General features: G+C 44.4%; 1 protein-coding gene across 1 annotated transcript; it reads right to left on the bottom strand.

Moving 5' to 3' along the window:
• Positions 1–10,007: 10,007 nt before the first annotated feature.
• On the bottom strand, positions 10,008–21,782 carry Lax1 (lymphocyte transmembrane adaptor 1). The gene is made up of 5 exons (XM_036201837.1): positions 21,686–21,782; positions 15,197–15,310; positions 14,759–14,859; positions 14,005–14,075; positions 10,008–10,865 (listed from the first exon to the last, which is right to left on the bottom strand). The coding sequence occupies exons 1-5, from the start codon at positions 21,769–21,771 to the stop codon at positions 10,008–10,010; spliced, it is 1,230 nt and encodes a 409-aa protein (XP_036057730.1). The 5' UTR covers positions 21,772–21,782.
• Positions 21,783–24,524: the final 2,742 nt, after the last annotated feature.

Below are 24,524 nucleotides of genomic sequence, written 5' to 3'. Positions count from 1 at the left end.
CATCTTCAGGCATATATTTCTTTTTCTTTTTCTTTCTTTTCTTTTTTTGGTTTTTCGAGACAAGGTTTCCATGTGTAGCTTTGCGCCTTTCCTGGAACTCACTCTGTATCCCAGGCTGGCCTTGATCTCACAGAGATCCACCTGGCTCTGCCTCTCGAGTGTTGGGATTACAGGCGTGTGCCACCACCACCCGGCCTCTTTTTCTTTTTTCTTTTTTAACATAAAAACAGGTTGCAAATCAAAAGTCCAGGGTTATTTTAAACAGTAAAATATTTTCTCTGTAGAAAATAGTAAAAGTGATAACATTTCCCAATAAGCCCTTTTAAGCCAAATGATAGCTGAATTATACATATAAATATTGATTAGATTCTGAGATACAGAAGAAACCTGTCTTCATCTGTTCAGAGAGCTATGTTTTACTTAAGTTGTGTAAGTGAGATTCCTATTTATCTTCCCCTTCACTGTTTGATTTACGGCAGACATTTTTCTATAGGCTAATCCATAATCTAAAAAGATTTTAGCCTTCCCTCCTGAAGGTATGGCTAGCATTTTTTTTTTTCATTACCTTGATACAGTACAAATTCTTATCCTAATAGTAAAATGTTTCACTAAAGCTTTCCCAGTGATTGGGCAAAACCAAAACTTATTATAAGCCACAGTCATCGTAGGTTCCCCTCAGGCATATATTTCTTAGTTTACACTGAAATGATGTGGTGATATTTGGTTTGTGAGCTAACAGATAAGCCTGCCTGAAGATCAGAGTTTGGATCTAAACCACTGGTTAGCCATAGAGGCCAGGCAGTGGTGGCACACACCTTTAATCCCAGCACTCTGGTGGCAGAGGCAGATGGATCTCTCTGAGTTCAAGGCCAGCCTGGGCTAAACAAGATTGATCCAATCTAAAAGAGAAACAGAACCAGGCAGTGGTGGCATAAACTTTTGGTCTCAGCCCTTGGAATCTCATGCCTTTTATCCCAGCACTAGGGAGTTGGAGACAGGAAGTGATATGGCTGGGCAGAGAGAGGAATCTAAGGTGGGAGGAGACAGGAGCTCTTTCTCTTTCAAGCTGAGGAGTTGGTGAGGTAAGAGGAGCTGGCTATGGCTTGCTCTTTTGTTTCTCTGATCTTTCAGCATTTGCCCCTATAATCCCAGGTTTTTATTATTAAGACCAATTAGAATTCCTGCTACAAAATGATGTATCTGGGATCTTTTCAAAAAGGAGAAAGACAGGACAGCTCAGAGTCAGAGCCCAAGCTTAGCACTTGTAAGGTCTTGTTAAGTATCAAACCCAGAGCCCACTGCATGCTAGATATACACTCTACAAACTGAACTGTGCTCCAGGATGCATGGAACATGAGCTGGGTATAGTGGCTCATTGCCAGCAAAGCCAGCACTTGGGAGGTAGAGACAGGAGTTCAAGGGCATCTTCAGTTACGTAATGAGTTTGAGGCCAGTATGGGTTATATGAGACTCTTTCTAAAACAAAACAAAATAAACAAACAAATAAACAAACAAACAAACAAAAAACACAAAACAAAAGACTAGTCTGGGTCCATTCCAAACATGAGTCAAGATGACAAATTCTTCACATCCTCTTCCCAGAAATGCTGCTGGTGGAGCTGCCCTTCAGTATGAGTAGCCGAGGGCCAAGTGATGCTTCTGACCACTGACTTTCCTCAGTGGTTGCATTAAACCTTCCTAATGTGAATTCTGAGGTGTCAAAGGTGGTTTGATCACTTGCTAAAGGTATTCCCCACATCTTACACTAAGAGTTTCTCTCTGTATGAATTCTTGGATTATGAGTCCGGGATTAGCTGAGGAAGAAGGCCTTTACACATCCTCTGCACTCACTGTTATCGGATGAGGTTTGAACTCCAAGGTTTTGCCACACTCCGCACCTTCATAGAGCTCCCCCCTATAAATCTGCAGTTGAAAGCATCCCCACACTCCATACTTCCTCACTCCATAGGCCTCTTCCCCAGTGTGGATGCTGAAGTGATGAATGAGGGCCTTCCTATCTATCACTAAAGGCTTTCCCACTTGTGGGTCTTTCTCCAGTATGGGCACTTCTGTATAAGACAAAAGTGAAATGATGCGTGAAGACATTTTCACATTTACTGAACCCTGATTGTGTTTCTCCCCAGGGTGATTTCGTTGGTGCTGCTTGAGAGGAAACCTGTAGCTCAAGGCTTCCCTAAACTCAAGACAATCGAAGGACATCCCTCGAGTGGACGATGCAGCATTGAGTGAGGCCTGCACTGACTCCAACATTCCCGTCGTTAGAAAGGTTTCATATTTGCTTATCTAAGCTCACTGCTGCTCTATTCGTAATAGTCAGAAGTTGGAAACACCATAGATGTTTGTACACCAATGAATGGATAATGAAGGTGTGGTACATTTGCACAATGGAATATTATTCAGCTGTTAAGAAAAATAAAATTATGAGGTCAGGCATGGTGGCATATGCCTTTTTTGTTTTGTTTTGTTGTTTTTGGAGACAGGCTTTCTCTGTGTAGCTTTGGAGCCTGTCCTGGAACTCACTCTGTAGCCCAGGCTCAGAGATCTGCCTGCCTCTGCCTTCCCAGTGCTGGGATTAAAGGTGTGCGCCACCACTGCCCGGTTTAAGAATTATTCATTTCTGACAAGATGCTAGGTGTTGCTGAACCTCTATTTACAGGACTAAGAGGAAGCTTCACCCTTTTCTGGGGTTACCGTCTTTTTGTTTTGTTTTGTTTTCCTTTGTTGGAGACAGAGCCTCACTACTTAGCCCTGGCTGTCCTGGCACTCACTATGTAGACCAGGCTGGCTTCAAGCTCACAGAGACCTGCCTACTTTTGCATCTCCAGTGCTGGGATTAAAGGCACACCCTATCTCATCCACATTAGCCCTAGTTACTTCAGTCCCCTGAGTTTCACTCTGAACTTCCTGGTCTCTATCAGCCCTTTGAAGATTTTGCTTCTGGCCTCCACCCCAGGCATGAGCAGTCATGCACCTGCTGGCCCTGCTAACAATGGAAACACGCAGCCACTGCTCAGCAGAGTGGCAAAGCTGTCCAATACTTTAAAAATATTTATTGGCCATTTGTGCTTCTTTTATTGAGAACTGTCTGTTCAGCTCATTTGTTTGTTTATTGACTGGCAAGTATTGTTATTCTAGATATTAACTTCTTGTCTGAATGTAGCTGGCCAAGATTTTTCTCCCGTTCCATCAATCTGTCTGCTCACTTTGCTGATGTTTTTTTCCTTCTTGTACAGAAGCTTTTTGTTTGTTTGTTTGTTTGTTTGTTGAGACAGGGTTTCCTCTGTGTAACAGCTCTGGCTGTCCTGAAACTCGATCTGTAGACCAGGCTGGCCTCAACTCACAGAGATTCTCCTGCCTTTGTTTCCTTAGTGCTAGGATTAAAGGGGTGCCTGCCCCACCACAACTCAGCCTGAAGTATTCAATGCAGAAATCTTTGATTTCCTAAAGTAGGTTTATTCTGTTTATTCTTTGTTTTGTGTTTTTATTTGAGGTTTTTTGTTTGTTTGTTTGGTTGGTTTTTTGAGACAGGGTTTCTCTGTGTAGCTTTGTACCTTTCCTGGATCTCACTTGTAGACCAGGCTGGCCTGGAACTCACAGAGATCCGCTTGCCTCTGCCTCCCGAGTGCTGGGATTAAAAGCTTGTGCCACCACCCCTGCCTGAGGGTTTTTTGGTTTTTTTTTTTTAAAGCTATCATGAATGGAATACCTTTTTCTAATTTCTTTGTCAGCAAGTTCATTTTGGGCACATATAAAAGTTATTAGTTTTTGTGTGTTGATTTTGTGTCCTCTTACTTTACTGAAAGTATTTATCAGCTCTATCTACCTTAATTTTCACTCTTTTATATCTTTCTTTTGTCTTACTGATAGAACTAAGACTCTAGACATATTGAATAAGAGTGTAAAGAGTTATCACTCTTGTCTCCTAAATTTTAGAGGAAATGCTCTCAGTTTTCCCCATATATGATGGGTACAGGTTTGCTGTATATAGCCTTTATGATGTTGGTGTATGTTCTGTATATTCCTAGTTTCTTCTGAAATTTTATTGTAAACACATGTTAAACTTTTGTACATCTATCAAAATGATCATAGGATTTCTTTTCTTAACTTGGTCTAGAGTCGATTACATTTTTTTTTCCTTTGTTGAACCAACCTTGCAATGCTGGGGTGAAACCAATTTAGTTGTGATCTATGATTGTAGTCATTAATTTTATCAACTTGACAGGTTCTAGGATAGTAGGAGACAAACCTTTGGACACGCCTGCAAGGGAGTTTGTAGATCAGATCGCGTTGTATAAACCCACCCTTAATAGGGGCAGCACAGTTCTATGGAATGCTGTCCCAAAATGAGTGAAAAGGAGAAAGCAAACTGAGTATCACTATTCACCTTTTTGCTTCCTTACTGTAGCAAACAGTTGCTACCTGTGAAAGAAAGGCAGAGGAGGTGGGAAACATACTGTGTGTATCTGCTCTTTCTCACTGAGTCCTCCATTGTCCAACTGGACTGTAGTCATAAAACACAAGTTCAAAAGCAAGAATTTCTTTCAAAGTCAAGAATTTCAAGATGACAGGCCAGGTGTGGTGGCTCAGGCACCTGAGAGGTAGAAGCAGGAGGAACAAAAATTCAAGGTCATCCTTAACTACACAGTGGGTTTGAGGCTGCTCCAGGCATATTAGATCCCACTTGTTTAAAAAAAAAAAATAATAATTTCAAGGCTATGACAGTGGGTCATTAAACTGAGGTCCTGTGTGTAGGTGTATGGTTAGGGGCTGGCCCTACAAAGGAAATTCCTTTCTTGGGAAAGGTCACAATTTCTTTTGGTTGGAGGGCATCTGAGTTGGGAAGAAGAGTCCTGTCATATTGTATTCTATTGAAAAGATCCTAATCCCTCAGGGTTGAAACAGAGATCCACCTACTCAGTCTGAAGCTGGGAATGGGGAGGAGAGTGATTGGCAAGAGGAAAGAGAGGTGGGCTTATTTCCACTTTCCCTATCTCTAGGGGAGCAAGCCACTGGCTTATTGCAGGTTAGTACACGCCCTTAGCCCACAGAAAAGCCAGAAATGATGATAACGCCCTCATGGCACTCGGGTATCAGGGAGGGCAGATGCTGGAGGGACTGAGTTTGTCTCGTCTTCTGCTGGTCAAAACTTGTCTTCTGTTCACGGCTATGGCATGGAAGGAGCGATTTAACAAATCTCTGTATTTTATAGGTTGTAATGTGAACAAGGAGACAATAACTACAAGGTTAGGAGATGATGTGATGGCTTAACTTGGTTACCAACTTTACTTCATCTGGAATCAACTAAAACCCGAGCTGCTGGACACCCCTGTAAGGAATTTTCTTTTTTCTTTTCTTTTCTTTTTTTTTTTTTTTTTTTTTTGTTTTTTGTTTTTTGTTTTTTGAGACAGGGTTTCTCTATGTAGCTTTGCACCTTTCCTGGAACTCACTTGGTAGCCCAGGCTGGCCTTGAACTCACAGAGATCCACCTGGCTCTGCCTCCCCAGTGCTGGGATTAAAGACGTGCGCCACCACCGCCCAGCTAGGAATTTTCTTGATCAGACTATTGAAGGTAGGAAGCCCCCCTACTAAATCTGAACCACACTTTCTGGTGGCAGTCTGGATAAAAGGATATGGAAGAGCCTGGTGGTGGAGGCACATGCCTTTAATCCCAGTACTCAGGAGGCAGAGGCAGGAGGATCTCTGTGTGAGTTCAAGGCCAGCCTGGTCTACACATTGAGATCCAGGACAGGCTCCAAAACAACACATAGAAACCCTGTCTTGAAAAACAAACAAACAAACAAACAAACAAACAAATGACAACAAAACAAAACACCAACATGGAAACCTCGCTTTTTGTTTATGTCTGTGAGTGTTATGTTTGTGTACCATGAACATGCCTGGTACCCAAAGAAGCCAGAAGAGAGCTTCAGATACTCTGGGACTTCAGTTACTACAGGTGGCTGTGAGCTGCCGTGTGGGTGCTGGGAATGGAACCTGGGTCTTCTGGAAGAGCAGCCAGTGCTCTTAACTGCTGAGCCATCTCTCCAGCCAAAACTTTGCTTTTTGCTACTTGTTCTCATTCATGCTGGCAAGCTCATCAGTCCTGTTGTTGAGGCATTCCTTTGCAGGTATTAGAAACAACTTCAGGATTCTAGCATCAACTGAAAACTAGCAGCTCTCTAACAATCCTCTAGGAATCACTGAACAGCTTTCAGATTCTCAGCCTTTCAAGAGGGAGACAGCCACTGTTGGGCTACCCAAGTGGCATCCTGTAAACCCATCTAATACATCCCATATAGAAGATTCTGGTGGCGGTGCCTCATGCCCTTAATCCCAGCTCTTGGGATCTCTGTGAGTTCAAGGCCAGCCTGGGCTACAGGGTGTGTTCCAGGACAGCCAGGGCTACATAACAAAGAGATACCGTCCCCCCAAAAAAATCCCACATACATAAATACACATGTATACGTGTGTATGTATTCTGTTCTATCAGTTCTGTTCCTTTTTACAGAACCCTGTTAATACAAATAATTAATCTATTATTTAAGTACTTAAGGATTCATAATGGATTACTTATCTTTTAAAAATAATAATTTTATTTATCCTTGGAGAATTTCATATGTGTGTATAGTACATTTTGATAACACCTACCTACTGTTTACCCCACTATAACTTCTGGATCCCCCACATCTCCCTCCTGTCTTCACAATTTCTCTCTCTTAAATTTTTTTATAACCCACTGAGTCCAATTAGCGCTGCTTGCTGCAATGTTGGCTTATCTTGTTGGCTTGACCTTGTATAGGTAACCATAGTCACTGTGAGTTTGTTGGGCAATGGCCATGTCTAGTTCATGGCACTGTTTCCAGTGTCTGGACTGGATGGCAGATTTTCAGTCTCCCCAGAACGCAGATAGCATTTGTTACACTATGCAACCCCTATTATGTAAGCCAACCTAGTAAATCTCTTAGTGATCCATATTCATTCTGTTGATTCTATTCCTTTAGGGAACCGTAACTAGTAAAACTAGGCTTTAATTTATTTGTTTGTTTGTTTATTTTATTTTATTTTTTGAGACAGGGTCTCACTATCTAACTCTGGTTGTCCTGGAACTCATTCTGTAGCCCAGGCTGGCCTCGAACTCACAGAGATCTCCCTGCCTCTGCCTCCCGAGTGCTGGGATTAAAGACATGCGCCACCACTGCCCGGCTAAATTTATTTTTATTTTGAATAGGTTTACAAAAGAGTTGAAAGAATGGTTTTGGGCATTCTCATGTGTCTTTTTCTCTCATTTCCTTTAGTGTTGCTATCTCACATGATCACTTTATAGCCATAAAACTGAAGACACCAGCACTAACGCAATGTTATGAACTAAATATGGCTGTTTGGCATCTCATCTGTTTCTCTATTGCAGAATCCAATTTGAGGCATTGTGTTATATTTAGTCCTGTCTCCTTAATCTCTAATCTGTGACAGAGTCGCAATCTTTTCTAGCTAGGCATCTGTGCAAAGATATCCAATCTGTTTTTTTTTTTCTCTTTTAAAGATTTATTTTGTTATTTTTTATTATGTGTCAATGTGTAGGTATGTGCCTAAGTGTGAAGGCCAGAGGCTTCTGATCTCCTGGAACTGAAGTTACAGGTAATTGTGAGCACTTGACATGGTCTAGGGGTCAAACTCAGGTCCTCTGCAGGAGTGTATGGTACCATCTTAACCAATGAGTCACCTTTCTAGCCCAGTCTGGGTTTCTGATAAGGCTGGAGTTATGGGTTTTTTGTTGTTGTTGTTGTTTTTGTTTCTTGAGACAGGGTTTCCTGTAGCTTTGCGCCTTTCCTGGAACTCACTTGGTAGCCCAGGCTGGCCTGGAACTCACAGAGATCTCCCTGCCTCTGCCTCCTGAGTGCTGGGATTAAAGGCATGCACCACCACTGCCCAGGGGATGTTTTTTTTTTTTTTTTTTTTTTGATGATGTTCTTGGTCCTATCAATAGCATATGACATCATGTGACAGTGCTGGTGGGTTGACTGTAACCATTTGATGAAGGTGGTATCTGCCAAGTTTCTCCATTATAAACTTAGTATTTTCTCCTTTTCGTTTTCTGACCATTAGAAATGAATCATTAGATGCAGCCTGTATCAAAGGGGAGAAGGCTTACGCTTCAGGGGATTTATGGAAAAGTTTGTGGACAAGCGTAAAAACCATCACAATAATGAAGAAATATTTTGGGAGGAGTCTCTGAAGTTCTGTTAGGCTCTTGCCTCTTGGTGTCACTCTCAAATCTTAGCATCATCTGTGGGTTTGCTGGCAGCGTTGTTCCAGGGTGCTGAGTGGTGACTTGTCTATTTGTCTTATCCTTCCTGCACACAGTATTTGGAATTCATCTGGAGCTCAGATGCATCCTTTCCTTACAGCGAGTTTATTTATTCACTTTTGGTATGGACTTATGGGAATTTATTCTGTGGATTATTATTCTGTGAACTACTAACCAATAATTACTTGTTTTTCATTGCCCAAATTATCCCAGGTTTTAGAATTGGGAAGTCTTTGTAGCTGGCTCTTTCTCCCTGCCTCTCCTTTCCTTCTCCCCCACCCCCGTCCCTCGAGCTGAGGACCGAACCCAGGGCCTTGGGCTTGCTAGGCAAGTGCTCTACCACTGAGCTAAATCTCCAACCTCTTCCTTACTCCGTTTCTACTTTCTGCCCTTCCTCCTTTTACAAGATGCACAAGCAGCATTAGCCATTTCTCCAGCGTGTTCTTGTTCCTTCTCCTGGAGAGTAGTGCTTAGGGAACAGGATCTGAATGCTCAGTGTGCTCAGTGGCATTGCCTATGACATCCTAGTGAACACACACACACACACACACACACACACACACACACACTCATTCATAGAGCTAATGGGAGGAATAAATAGTTCAGCAGTTGGGAGCACTGGTTCAATTCCCAGCTCCCACATGGCAACTCACAGCTGTCTGTAACTCCAGTTCCAGAGGATCCAACATCCTCATACAGACATGCATGCAGGCAAAACACCAATGTGCATAAAATAAAAAAATTTAAAAATAATAATTAAAAGAAAGATCAGGCTTTAGGCAAGCCTGTAGGGAATTAAAAAAAAAAAGTGAAGTACAGCTGGCCAATAAATACATAGAAAAGTGTTTATCATCACCAGCTATTGGAGAAATGCAAAATCAAACCACACTGAGATTTTATCTGACCACAGTCAGTACCACACTGATTAAGAAAACAAATATCACATGTTTTCTCTCATTAGTGGGTCCTAGATTTTATAGAGATACATACAATTATATATGAACAGATGATAGGAAGGTGGAAGTGAGATTGTCCAGGGGAATGCAGTGGTTCCATGGGAAGAAGGAATGAGAAAAGGTAGTCTTGAGGGATGGGCGGACATCTCCAAGTACACTATATGCCTATAGGGAAATAGCCCTATATAACTCAGGTTCATATAATAAAAATGTTTTACAGAGAACCTGCCCCTCCTTATCTACAACAGATGAACTTATTTGTACAACACCAGGATCCTCTGGGAAGTAGTTTCAATTCCTAAGGGTGAAATGGATAGTTCATATGACACGTTGCAACCCCACCTGCAGCAACAGGGCTCTGGTAGTTCTACACCTTCACTAGCTCTTCTTAAACTGGAGATGGCTTGCCCTACCCCAGCTTGTTCCTCCTTTTGGTCTGCCCAAGTCACAGAACAGTCCACCTGCTGGTGTTTGGCGAAGGTCATTATTTTTGACTGTGTCACATTTCCACTCCGAGTGCTGTGTGCAATTTCCCCTTTTCTAACATCCTGGTGAGACGGTGACTCTAAACTTGATTCAGTTGGCCTGAGAGCTAGCAGCGATCTTGACTGAGGAGAACTCTTCTCTGGGCTTCCTAAACGTTTGCTTTTGTGCAGCCTGCTAGTGCCCTGTTCCTCTCAGCCTCCTTAGCCTAACCAAGTGAATCCAGCAGGATGCTAGGACACTTAGGCATCTTCGCTAGAGATTTCAGTGACTAAAGACCCCACAGGATAGGCCACCTCATAAAGCTTTTCAGTTACATGGCTTGGTGTTCCCTCATCGGAAGGATGCCAAGCCTCAGGCCCCTGTTCACAGTCCCTGCCTCCTAACTCGGCAGGTAGCACGTTCTCATAGTCATGCGAGTCTTCCCTTGACTGGTGCTCTGTGCACACCACCTCACCGGTCTCACTCCGTGTAGATGGCTGAAATGCCATATAATTCACAGAAGACGGGGCCCTCCAGACAGGCTCCCCATGGTCTGTATTAGATGTCACTTCTTCCCGAGTCTGTAGCTGGCTTCCATTGGCATCTGATGATGGGACATTTTCATAATCTCGGCAGCACTGAAAAGCCACCCCAGGCTGATTCTCTTGGATGTCCTCGAGATCCAAATCGGTCATATTGACATAGTCATTTGAAGTCTGAGATGAACCTTCTCCATCACTGAGTAAATCGCTGCTCTTACTTCCCAGAGCCCACAGACCAGTGTGGTCAGTGGTAGCAACCCCACAGCCTGCATGGCCTCCTTCAGCGAACTCCAGCTTCTGGGCGTGAAGACCAAGGTGATTTTCAGGAGTGCTTTTGGTAGAAGTTAGAGTCTCACTGGCCTCTTCTGCTGTGTGGAGATTGACGTAATCACTGGACTCCCTGGAAGAGATGCTGGAGTTATTTCTGGAGGTTCTGACCTGACTGGCGTGATGCGCTGAGGGGGCAAGGTGCCCACACATCTGGGGCACTGTGCCATTGTCATAGATGCCGACAGTGTACTCCACAGCATTTATGGAAGCTATGTATATCTGAAGGGAACCATCCGCTTGGGAGGCCTGTGAAGAAGAAGAGAAAGTGACAGGGTGGGGGCAGAGATGCCTAGCGTCGCACCCTTCACCCCCTCCTCCAGCTTAGAGCTAAACTCCAAGTCAGGGACTCATGCTGCAAGGCTGTGGGTGCCAGGTATGTTGAGGGTCCGAGAGAAGTAGGCTCAGTATAAGGAAAGCAGTGCTGGGCCTGTAGCTCAGTGGTAGAGTACTTGTGTAGCACACACAAAGACCTAAGTAAGCCTGCAAAAAAAAAAATGTTCAGAAAAACAGTGGCTGAAGTGAGACGTTGAATCCCAACAGATTGGCTGTGGTGGAGGGGGAGGAGCCAGTGCCGGAGCCAGTGGCACACACCGGAGAAAGTGCACTTCACCAATGCATACTGGCAATGCCTGGGCAAAGATGGAGCCTTAGATTCGGCCTGAGGGCGCAAGTACCAGTGTTGCCACTTTATGCTGAGGGAGTGTGAAGGCCTTCCCTTGGTACCTTCGTTTCCTGGTCTCTAAATTGAGGATTGCCGCGATGTCTGCGTTAGAAGGGTTTTGTGAGTAGTCAAAGAATTACTAGGTATGTTGTGTTCAGAACAGTGTTAGCATAAAAAATAAATAAATAAAATTAAAAAAAAAAACACTAAAAATGAAGGATGCCAGTTTTTAGGACTCCAGAAATTCAAAAAAGTTATGTGGGCCTTTAATGTGAAATCCACCCCCTCCTCTTTTTTTTTTTTTTTTGAGACAAGGTCTTCCTCTGTTGCTCACACTTATCCGAACTTACTACATAGCCCAGGCTTCAGCTTATGGACAATCCTACTTTAGCCTTCTGAGAGCTTTTGCAGGTATAAACCTCCATGCCAAGATACTAGTTTTTTTTATTTTTGGTTTTATTCATTTTGAGACAGGGTCTTACTGTGTAGCTCTGGATGTCCTAGAACTCACTATGTAGATCAGACTGGCCTCAAACTCCCAGAGGTCCACCTGCCTCTGCTTCTCAAGTACTAGGATTCAAGGCATGCAGCACCATGCCCTGCAGCTACCAGTTATTAAATGTTGGTAATTGAGTCAAAATGTTTTTTGTTGTGAGACAGTGTTTCACTGTGTAGCCCTGGCTCTCCTGGAACTCACTCTATAGACCAGGCTAGCCTCAAGCTCAGAAATGCTGCCTGTCTCTGCTTCTCCAGTACTGGGATGAAAGGCATGCATCACAACTGCCCGGCTCAAAATGTTTTTCAAGCACTACAGAATCTAAGCCAAACAGATGCACAAGTTAAAGACAGATCCCCTCAGGGACCACTCAAGTTTGGTAATGGAGTTTCATTTCCTCTGTCCTTTTTCAGATGCTCCAGGAAGTCATAGGCCAATGAACAGCAGGAAGAGTAAGCAAAGGCCATACTGTGACTTGGCTTCCTGGGAACCTAAATTTCCGAGCAACAAGAGCTTCTCCATCTGTAACATCCCCACTGAGCCAAGAACCATCACTAACTCAGCAATTGACTTCTAGCAAACATACTGACCATGAAAACCACCACTCTGATGGACCAAACCGCCTCTGGACTTCTTGAGAGCCAACCTCAGAGCCAGATCACAGGGCACACAAAATACTGTTGGTAACACTTACACTGCTCCTGTAAGCTCAGTGGTTAGTGTCTGCTGCAGCTAGATTGAGTATCCCAAAGTTTCCGTGGTGGAGGCATAGTTCCTAGGCAGCAGTGTTGTGAGTGAGACCTTAAAGAGGGGACTAAGGGGTGATGGCTCAGTCAATAAAGGTAACTGCCATCAAGCTGGATGACCTAAATTCAGTCCCTGGGATCCAGTGATGGAAGAAAATAGCTGACTACCTCAAATTGTCTTCTGACCTCCACATGCACACGGTGGCATGTGCACACCCTCACACATGCACACACACAAAATAAATGAGTAAGAAACATTGGAATTTTTTTTGAAATGTCATAATTTTTAAAAAAGACAAATAACATTATTGTTATGGAAGTAGACTAGTTTTAGAGGAATGGATTCTATCCCATGCTGCATGATGCCTTGTGCCAAGTTATGACAGCATGAATGCCTCCTCAGATGCATTCCCTTGACCTTGACTTCCCAGCCTCCAGGATAGCGAGTGAAATACATTTCCACTCATTATCTACTACCCTGAATGGATCAGCACACTCTCACTGATCAAATGCATTCTGCATCGGCTTTGGAGTTGAATGACTTATGGAAATCTGTGCTGTTCAGGAAAATTGGAATGCTTTGGCACAGGCCCTAGAAGTAATTCCCATCGGAGAGTTGAAAAGATGACTCAGAGTTAAGAGCACTTGCTGCTCTTTCAGAGGACCCAGGTTCAGTTCTCAGCATTCAGAGTAGTTCACAACCATCTCTAACTCTAGTTCCAGGGCATCCAGTCTCTCCTGACCTCCCTGGGCAACACACACACATATAGTGCTCATGCATACATGCGGGCTAAACAATACAATAAAACAAAGTGCAAACTTTTTTTTAAAGATAGGTTTGAAGTGTGGTTTGAACTCTAACCACATTGTTGAAATAGCTGTGGCTTCTTGGAATGACCACTCTGAATGGAGCAACATTTATTTGGATAAGCAAATTGTCATGTCTGTATTAGAGCAATCCCTTTCAGTTTTGACATCACATATTTGAACGCATGTACCTTTCTTAGAATCCTAAGTGTCGGCCCCTCCCCCTCCCCCTCCTATGGTGTCTAGGCAGGCCCCAAGCTCATGATGTTCTTCAGTCTAGCCTTGTCAACCTCTCCTTGGCTTCCCGAGAGCTACACTTACAGGAATGTGTCACCACACCAGCCATAAGTTAAACAGTTATTTCTTTTGGCAGTAGGGGGTTCTTTAGGATGTGTGCCAAATGACACTCCTACATAAAACCAGATCTGAGCCAGGCGGTGGTGGTGCAGGCCTTTAATCCCAGCACTCGGGAGGCAGAGGCAGGTGGATCTCTGTGAGTTCGAGGCCAGCCTGGTCTCCAAAGCGAGTTCCAGGAAAGGCGCAAAGCTACACAGAGAAACCCTGTCTCAAACCCCACCCCCCAAAAAAATAATAAAACCAGATCTGAGACCACTCCCCATCCCCCTCGGCCCTCTATCATTCTCTTGGGACTTTATCTTTTTACTTGGCTCTTACCTCATGCTCAGGACCATCAGAATCTCTGGAGAGGAGGCTCTCAGTACTGAAACCATTCGACTGATGTCTCCCTGCAACAAGATGGATCCTGAAGATAGTGGGCTTCAGAGTGCTTTAGTCCCACTATCACTGATGGCAGATGAATGGGGGGGGGGTTGCCTGGTGCCTATGAAAACCTGGAATGTCTGGTGTTCTGTGTGTGGTTAAGAGGGTCAGAGTTATAGGATGACGCTCTGAGACCTGAATGCATTTTCAGACATGCCTGTGGAGAACTCCCCATCCCTTGCTTACAATGCTGGCATCATGGTCTCATTCAGGTCTTCACCACCCATGACATGACTGGCTTTCCTCTGTTGCCTAAACCCAAGAGAAAGCAGACCCCAAGCCCACTGCTCTCTCTTCAGAGTCCCCACTGGAGGTGCAGACTACTCAGTGTTGTCCTGCAGCCTGGATACTTGGAGAAAGTTGCTTCTGAGTGGTGAGAGGTGCATCTTGGGGGTGTAAGTTCAGAACATCAGGACTCCATAGATTAGGACGGTGGTTCTCAACCTTCCTAGTGCTATGACCCTTTAATACAGTTCCTCATGCTGTGGTGACCCCCAGCCATAACATTATTTTCATTGCTACTTCATAACTGTGGTTTTGCTACTGTTATGAATCATAATATAAATATCTGACATGTGAAAGGGTTGGATGCCCCCCCAAAGAGGTTGTGACCCACAGGTTGTGAACTGGTGGATTAGGAGAAACTTACCCAGCTCTACCTGCTGCTGGGGCAAGAAGTCATAAATATTTTTGGCTCGCTGCCTGGGTGGAGGCAGAGTCAGTGATGGAGCTACTTGGAAGTAAGGCACTCTCCCTGAAAGGCAATGGGAGAATAGGTCAGAACTCAGAACATGGGGGCTCTCAGGATGAATAGTCCCCAGCAACACACCCCACCCTCACCAGGTGTCATAGAAGTTATATTTCTAGCTCATCCAAAGGGCAAGAAATTCAATGCACAGAGGCAGGAAGAGGGAACCAAAGCAATGTCTTTTCAATGTCACTCAGAGCTACACTACAACCACAACTTAGGACCAGTGTCAGGAAAGAATACAGGATTCCGGGGAGGCAGCTTCTCATTAGAAAATGCCCCAGGGTTTAAATGCCACACTGGAAGATTGATCCTACAGCATCTTAACAAACTTGGGACTCACGCTTCTTCCATTTGTTCCACTTCCACAGGATGCAGGCAGCCATGATGACCAGGAAGATGGCCAGGAGTGCCACAAAGCCAGGGAAAATGCTGCTGCTCTGGCCTTTCTCTCTAGGAGGGAAACCAGGTGGTTATGCTCCAGCTGGCCATAAGATTTGGGCTTGGGAAATGCTGGAGAAGACATTCCTTTCAGGAGATGGAGCCCCAATGATACCAGGTAGGCAAAGAGTTAGATGTGAAGAAATGGAGGCAAACCACAACTGGATCTCAGCTAATTCCCTCGACGGCCCCTTTGTGGTTAAACATCCTTGAAGCCGAAGTCAAGCTGTTCGTGCTCTATCAGAAACCAAGACACCCAGGTGTTTTTCTATACATGTGCACTCAAAAGACCAATGTTATTGTATCGCTTGGCATTATGGTTTTGACATCTCCACCCTTTTGAGGGATCATGAGAAAAAATACTCTAAAAGGGAAATGTGGGCCACGCTGATTTGGGAAGAGAAGAGGGTCACCTTACTCTGTGACAAAGCCATCTACCTCATACATGTTCGTGAAAGCTCCTTCTAAATCAGCAGCACAGTACTCATTGAGCTGTTCCTTGCTTGAGGCACTCACCCCACTCTCTCTTTGGAGTGTTTGCTTTGTTTGCCTTTGCTAAATAAACTGGTTTAAATTGTGTAGGGCTCTTGCTTGTATTCTTTCCTTCAAGAGCCTCCTTCCTGAAGGATTTAGACTGGGAGCCAGTTAAAGGATGTTGAGGTGGAGGGGACAAAATGGAGCAAGAGAAAGTCATACGTGGGACCTGGAGAGATGGCTAAGTGGTTTGTTGCCCTTCCAGGGGCTTGGGGTTCAGTTCCCAGCACCCACTGGTGTCTCACAACCCTCTGTAACTCCAGTTCCAGGGGATCCAATACCTCTGACCTCTGAGTGTACAGACCATATGTGTGTGCCCATGAGCACGCGCACACGCGTGAGCACACACGCATGCACACACACACACACACACACACACAACTATATATAACTAAAAATAATAAAAAGAAATGAAACAAAGTCAGCTCTGAACGTCAACTTCACAGAGAGGAGCTTTGTACATGGGAGAGGGAGCCATCCCTTTGAGCTCCTACCAGGTAGGGGCTTGCATATGAAACTTATTCGATCTTCACAACGCTCCTATCCTGCTCTTATCTGTGCCTAGGGATCCTGAGACCAGAAAGGAAAAGTAACATAACCAGGATCTCATAGGTCAGAAGGTGCGGACACAAAGAAAGAGTCGGGGTTGGTTGAGGCTCAGAGACTTTTTCCTTTTGTACTCTTACACGATCTGCAAACCTCCCAAGCTAAACACATCCGGGCCAGCTTCCCCCCACCATTCCTGCTCCTGGCTTTCTTGGCTTTCTGGGAGAGGATTACTCAACTCAAAATCAGGGAGTGGCTCTCTGACCAAGTCCAGCTTACATGAACTAGAGTAACCCCAAAGTGTGGAGCTGGTCTCTAAGCAACCCTAGACTGTTGGGTGAAATTTAACCAACACTAGCTTTGAGCTGCCTTGCAGTTCTCTGGCAGGGCGCAGTCATGGCTCTGCTTGGGTGCTGAAATGCATCCAGATGATTGCAACATCAAGCAGCCACACCCACTCTAGCAGGAAGTAGGCAGTGGAAGTCTAACAGGAACTGACCCTCAAATATTAAAACCAGGTCATACCCAAAAGATTTTTTGTCTTGCTGAGTTCTGGGCTTATTAACCCAGTTTTCTTTCTTCCTTCCTTTCCCTCCTTCCTTCCTTCCTTCCTTCCTTCCTTCCTTCCTTCCTTTCTCCCTCCCTCCCTTCCTCCGTTCCCTCCCTCCCTCCCTTCCTTTCTTTCTTTCTTTCTTTTTTTTTTTTTTTTTTGGTTTTTCGAGACAGGGTTTCTCTGTGTAGCTTTTGCCCTTTCCTGGGACTCACTTGTTAGCCCAGGCTGGCCTCGAACTCACAGAGATCCGCCTGCCTCTGTCTCCTGAGTGCTGGGATTAAAGACGTGCGCCACCACTGCCCGGCTGACCCAATTTTCTATTGGCAGTTTCTCTTAGGTTGTCCAACAGACATCTCAAACCCAAACTGGGCTCCTGTCCTGCCTCCACATACTGGCTTTTCCTCTAGACTTCCTACCATCTAGCAGTACAGTCTAAACTCTTGGCACCACTTCTGACTGACTGTTCTTTCATGACCTGCTTCCAGTTAATCAGCTTTGCCCTGGCCATGGGCATCTGCTTCAAGCCCAGCCACCTCTTATTCTTCCGTTGCCACCACTGTGGCATAAGCCAACATGAGTTCCACGTGGACTTCTGCAGTGGTTGCCTTCTACAAGCCGCAAAAATATACGAAGTAGGATTTCAGCTGATTATGTCAAAGCCAACACCTGGAAGAAGCCAGGGGTCTTCCAGAGGTCAAGCTGAGACTCAAGGAGCCTTGGTGATACTTGGCTTTTGATTATCAGTTGTTTCCTGCTATGAGTTTCTTGTGTGCTATTGTAGCTTTTCCATCATTTATTGAGCGCCATTTCCCCTCTACTAAAGGAATATTTAGATAACCTTCTGTGCTGACAGCTATGCACAGCCAGAACCCCAGTTCAAGCCTCCCAGTAATTATCATCATTGGCAGCATCCGGCCAGGTTCATCCCCAGGTGGAGGAAAGTACTCTATCAGAGATACCTCTGTGCTCTCTAAGAACAGACTTAAGCATCCAGACTACCTGTTTGAGAAGGCCTGGCAGATGTGCTAATTAAATTTAACTTCCTCCTTTCCCAAGTTTTGTCTCTATTTCCAGATCTCTCTTTAACTATCACAGGTTGCTGAGCGACTGAGCATACTTTCTCCCACCCTGCATAAAAAAATGGCAGAAAACTTGGACAGACAGGAGCCACAGGAAAAAAGAAGGCAATTTTATTTTCTCCCATTGACTCATTGACCTAGCAACTTAAAGACTCTTAACATTTTCTGCCAATCACGTTTAAGACTATAGTGAGCACGTAAGAGCCCTCTTCTTAGATATCACCAGAATTTAGCCTTTAGTGAATTCATTTCCCCATTGGTCACTTCCCTTTGGGGCTGCAAATGATAATTAACAGTTATTGCCTCTCTATGTGATTTTTTTTTTTATTATGTATACAGAAGAGGGTGCCAGATCTCATTACAGATGGTTGTGAGCCACCATGTGGGTGCTGGGAATTGAACTCAGGACCTCTGGAAGAGCAGTCGGTGTTCTTAACCGCTAAGTCATCTCTCCAGCCCCAATGACTCCTTTTTTTTTTTTTTTTTTTTTGTGGAGCTAAGGATCGAACCCAGGGCCTTGCGCTTGCTAGGCAAGTGCTCTACCACTGAGCTAAGTCCCCAGCCCCCCTCTATGTGGTTCTTATCACTCCTCCCTTTGACCCTGGAAGCCTGGCTTTGCACTGCCAAGGGATTACTGCTTGTAAGTGTGTATACGGGGACTCCCAGGGTACGGGAGGACAGAGAAGAAGATTTGGAAGAATAAATGACTGGATTAAGAGCTCTGTGTTCTGATTTTTATTTCCCGGAAATAGTCCTTGCCATTAGCAGTTCTCTCTCTTGAGCCCTTGGGATGTATACTATTAAGGCTGGTTCCTCTAATAGTATACAAGAGTTGCCTCCCTGGTAGCTCTTCTGGCTTCCACTCTTGACTTCAACATGATCACTGTAAAGAGTAAGTCATACCATGTCTCTCCTCCACTGAGAATCTTCCGTGGCTTTCCATCATACTGGCAATGAATCTCTTACTTAGTGAGGATTTTTTTTTTTTTTTTGACATAACGTGATCTGGCTTCTCCTGATTAACCTCTGGGTTCACTTCCCAGCCCTTTACCTCTAATGCTGATCACCATGACTTCTTGCTGTTCCTGGCCATACAAAGACTAGTTCTATCTCAGATCTACTTCTCCTTCTCTAGGTACTCAGAATGGCCAAGTCCCTCATTTCATTTAAGTCTCTTCTACAGTGTTGTCATCTCCTTGGAGAGATCTTCCCTGGTCATACCCATTATTCAGTTTCCTTAGTGCCAGTCCTTCTTTCAAGCCCTTATGGCTGACTGATAGTACACAATATATTTATTGGGTTATCTGTTTGCAATCAAACACTGCCACTGACTGTGAGCTTCAAGAAGTCCTAGACTTGTCTATATTGTTCACTCAGCATCTCAAACAGCACCTCTGATGTACAGTAGAAGCTTAATGAATATGTGTTCAATGATACATGAATGAAATAATAAATGAATGAACACAGAAATAGTTTTGAGGATAATGCAGTCATTGTGGAAAATGACTTATGGCAATTCTCCCAAAAGTTAAAAATAGAGCCACCATATGCTCTGCTAGTCCCACTGCTAGATCTATATTCAAAGCAAATGAAAGCTGTGTGCCTGTCCCTCATGTTTATTAGAGTTGTTTCTGCTGCCATGCTCATTGCAGCAAAATTCACAATAGCCAAATGTGGAATCAACCTGAGTGTCTACCGACAGATGAGTGAATAGAGAGTGTGGAATATGTAGATAGTGGATACCATCAGTTTTAAAAGGGAAGATCTTGTCATCTGTGACAAGGTGGATGGACCTGGAGCACACAGTGTTAAGTGAACAAAGCTAGGAACAGATAGATACTGCATGATCTCACTTATAAGCAGAATCTAAAAAGATTGAATCACAGAAGCAGAGAGTAGTAGAATGGTGGTCACCAGGGGTGGTGAGAGAGGGGTCCCAGAGATGTGGGTCAAAGATCAGGTGGAAGAAAGAAGTTCAACATGGCGTTGTTGAAAATGATGTATTCTTGAACACTATTTCTTGAAGTATCTGCGCATAAAAAAAGTATGTCAGCCGGACGGTGGTGGTGCACGACTTTAATCCCAGCACTCAAGGGGCAGAGCCAAGCAAATCTCTGTGAGTTCGAGGCCAGCCTGGTCTACAGAGTGAGTTCCAGGACAGGTGCAAAGCTAAAAGCTACACAAAGAAACCTTGTCTCGAAAAAACCAAAAAAACAAACAAACAAACAAAAATGTATGTCAACTAAAACACATGTTTACTTAGCTCAACTTAGTCATCTACCATGTGTACATATTTTAAAACAGCATGCTAAACATAATATAAACATACAGATTTTATTTTCTAATTACAAAGTGAAAAAGAAAAAAAAAACCCAAGAAAACAAAAAAAAAATCAACTTAAGAAAGAAAGTTTTAGGAGTCAGTGAGCATCGAGGCGGTGGTGGCACACATCTTTAATCCCAGCACTCGGGAGGCAGAGGCAGGTGGATCTCTGTGAGTTCAAGGCCAGCCTGGTCTGCAGAGCAAGATCTAGGACAGGTTCCAAAACTACATGAAGAAACCCTGTCTGGAAAAAGAAAGAAAGAAAGAAAGAAAGAAAGAAAGAAAGAAAGAAAGAAAGAAAGAAAGAAAGAGGGAGGGAGGAGGGAAGGAAGAAAGAAAGCAAAAGCGTCAGTGAGTTGACTCAAAGGCACCCGCTGGCAAGCCTGGCACTCTGAGTTTGAACCCGGAGACTCACATGGTGAAAAGAGAACCAATGGGCTGGAGAGATGGCTCAGAGGTTAAGAGCACTGGCTGCTCTTCCAGAGGACCTAGGTTCAATTCCCAGCAACCACATGGTGGCTCACAACTACCTGTAATGGGATCAGATTCCTTATTCTGGTTTATATATAAAATATATGAACAAATAAATCTAAAAAAAAAAACAAGGGGAAAAAAAAGGAAAGAGAACCAATTCCTGCAAACACCACCCCCAACAAAAATGTTAAAAAAAAAAAAAAAAAAAAAAAGGAAATAGTTTTGGGAGGATGTCAGGCTTCAACAATGAATACAAACTTATTCCTTTTCAGCACCCATGGTTTACCTGCAAGGGACATGGATTTACTCTGCGAATAACATTGAAATTTCCTAAAACTACAGCAATCAAAACAATACACTTTCATTGGGTTTTACTTTGATCAGGGCACTGAAATTCACGCCCACTGATATTTCTAAAGTCCTAACACCGGATAGACACCTTGCTTGTTTATCTGAGATTAAGACTTTCAGAGGCGAAATTATGATCCACGACTAGTTCCGTAAGGTCTTAGGTCCTAAAACTTTATGACTTCTATCACTACATTTCCCACCCATGACAAGGTTTTAGGATCTAAAAACTCATTGCTGGGGAATTAGGGCTTTTGTTTCTATCATGGTGGGACAAGAGATTAGAAAGATTGAGGTCAGGGCCTCTGAGAGGAAGGAAATCCAATCAGAAATTCCACTCTCAGTTGTCTCCCCCGACCTACCCCACCTCCATTCTTCCCTCCCAGCATCCCTGAGTAAATGGCTTTCAGCTCCAAGTTTTCCAGTGCTAGTGGACCCAGGCCTGGGTTGTAGGTGTGACAGCATCACCAGGCTAGACCATTCCTGCATGGGATCAGAGGACAGTGGCATTCACTTTCCCAAAGTACTCACCCTTCCAGGCTGCCAAGAGTCCCCTGCAAAGTGCTGGGCCCCCAGCTCCTTCTTGTGACATCTGGTGGGGCTGGGGTGGTATACATCCCTGCAACCTCTGAGGGATTCTGCAGCTTCTAAGGCTTCTCGGTGTCAGAATTGACTAGCCAGTATGGCTGCCCTTTTCCTGGCTTTCTAAGATGCTGATTCGTAGGAAAAAAGGCAAATTGGTATGTATTTTGCATACAACCACCTTATAAAAAAAAAGTAGATAATATAAGAATGACATAAAATTCCCCAAATCTCCTTGTTTCCCCAAATGTATCACTGTTTACTCTTGAAATTTCTCATTTATTTAGATAGGGTCGCATGTATCTCAGACTAGTCTGGGATTTGCCATACAGCCATTCATGTAGGGTTTCATGTATCAAGGTATCTTAGGACTCTTTATGGAGCCAGGATATATAGCTGAAGATGACCTTGAACTTCCGATCCTTCTGCCTCTGCTTCCTTCATAGTGGGATGTACGGTATGAGCCACCACACTTGGTATGGAGTACTAAGGTGGAACTCTGGGGCTGTGCTTCCCAGTATAGCTTCCCAGCCGTTCTTCCTGGATTGTATTCACCAAAGTTCTCGAATTAAAAAAAAAAAATAAGGTTTGGTTTTGTTTTTCTTTCTGAAGATTTAATCTTCTGCTCTAGAACTTTCTCCCAGCTGACTCCCTTTTTTTTTGGGTTGGTGCGATGGCTCCTCAGGTCGAGCTGGTGTTTGCTGCCAGCCTCCTGACCCAAGTTTGCCCCATCACCACCTTCATGGTGGAAGGAGAGAACCAGTTCCCACAAGTTGTCCTCTGATCTCGCTCTCTCTCTCTCTCTCTCTCTCTCTCTCTCTCTCTCTCTCTCTCACACACACACACACACACACACACACACACACACACACACACTATAAATAAGTGTACTCTTACTAACAACAACAATAAAACCCAATCCTCCCTACCTTCACCTGAAATTCCAGGCTGAGTTGGTGCAAGGTTCAGAAGCATCAGGTTTGGTTTACTGGAGGTGGCCACAGCGCCCACTGCAGCAAGTGAGCTGTCTCTCATCCAGGCATTGACGTTCCCAATGTGAAGTGGCTGGGGTCATTCTCTAGTTTCTGCCTGTTGGTGGAAACATGAAAGGTACAGGGGAAAAAAACTGCCCAGAGGATCTGTGAGAAACTCTTTTTCCTCCAACCCCCAGAGCAGCGTGAAAACAGCAACCCACTCTGGCAGAATGGAAAGAGCCACTGACAGGAAGCACCTCCGCCAGTGTGCTAATGAGGCACGGGGCACAGGAAATGCTCAGCTCTCCACCAGCTCATGAACTCCATTTTCAACCCTGCTCTTCCCCACAGGCACTCTGGCATCTGGGGTACACGTGGTTAAGAGGGTCAGGGAGTGAGAGACTTGATTGTTCACCCCGGTTTTCTTTTTCTTTTTCTTTTCTTTTCTTTTCTTTCTTTCTTTCTTTCTTTCTTTCTTTCTTTCTTTCTTTCTTTCTTTCTTTCTTTTTTTGCCAAAGCTGAGGACCGAACCCAGGGCCTTGTGCTTGCTAGGCAAGCACTCTACCACTGAGCTAAATCCCCAACCCCTCACCCAGTTTTCTAAGTGTTATAAGCCTCCGGGGTCCAAAGATGGAGGTTTAAAGTAATTTGTGTGTTATTTTTACTTACTTATTCTTATTTATTTAGAGTGTCTGGACACATGCCATGACACATGGATGAGGTCAGAGGACACTTGGAGGAGTCTGTTCTCCCCTATTATGGTGGTCTCAGGAATCAAACTCAGGCCATCAGAGTTAGCAGCAAGTGCCTTTATCCAGTGAACCATCTTGTTGACCCTTCTTCTTTGGTTTTGAGGCAAATCTCACTTCATAGCCTAAGTTGGCTGAACTCATGGTACCCTCCTATGTGAATATCCCTGGTGGTGGGGTTATAGGTGTGAGCCAGGCTCAGGACTCAGAATGGTTCCTTTCTTTTCCTTTCTTTCTTCTGTTTTGTGTTTTTTTGTTTGTTTTTGTTTGTTGAGATAGAGTTTCTCTGTGTAGCCCTGGTTGTCGTGGAACTCATTCAGTAGACCAGGCTGGCCCTGAACCCAGACTCACTTGCCTCTGTCTCCCGAGGGCTGGGATTAAAGGTGTGTGCTGCCACCACCCAACTTTTTCTTTTCTTTTTTTCCTTTCCCCTTCCTTCCCTCCCTCTTTCCCTCCCCTCCCCTCCCTCCCTCCCTCCTTTCTTTCTTCCTTTCTTCCTTTCTTTTATTCTTTTTTTTCTTCTTGAGACATGGTATCTCTCTACATCTCCCTGGCTGTTCTGTTCACTTATGTAGCCCAGGCTGGCGTTGAACTCACAGAGATCCTCCAGCCTCTGCTTCCCGAGTGCTGGGATTAGAAAAGCGCATCACCACGCCTGGTTTTAGAGTGTGGTTCTCAGCATGCTGAACAGTCTAAACAGCACTAGAAGTAGTTGTTTAGAGAGAAGTGCAGCTCTGGCACCTGCTTGTGGTTCAGTGGGTGGACAGGCTTTATAAATAGATGCTCTGCAGGTGATAGTCTGAGTTTCACACTTTGATAACCTCTGTTCCGGTGTCATGATAGGAATAGAACTGAGCCTGTGTTGCAGGACCTCTGGAGCCTGTTTCTTTCTCAGGACTCAGCACTTCTGGGGAGGGCCTGTCTGCTGTTGGCTTGGCTCTTCTGTACTCCAGTACCAAGCCTGAGTAGCCTCCAATTTGAGGTGCCTGTGGGTTCCTCCCCAGCACTGACCTGAAGGGCCCAAGCTTAGGAGAATGTTCCAAGTCTGGTTCTCATTCCCCTTCT

Source organism: Onychomys torridus, chromosome 11, assembly GCF_903995425.1.
Source record: "Onychomys torridus chromosome 11, mOncTor1.1, whole genome shotgun sequence".
Lineage (NCBI taxonomy): Eukaryota > Metazoa > Chordata > Mammalia > Rodentia > Cricetidae > Onychomys > Onychomys torridus.
Note: the sequence above shows the minus strand (reverse complement) of the source record. Positions and strands in the feature narration are given on the sequence as shown.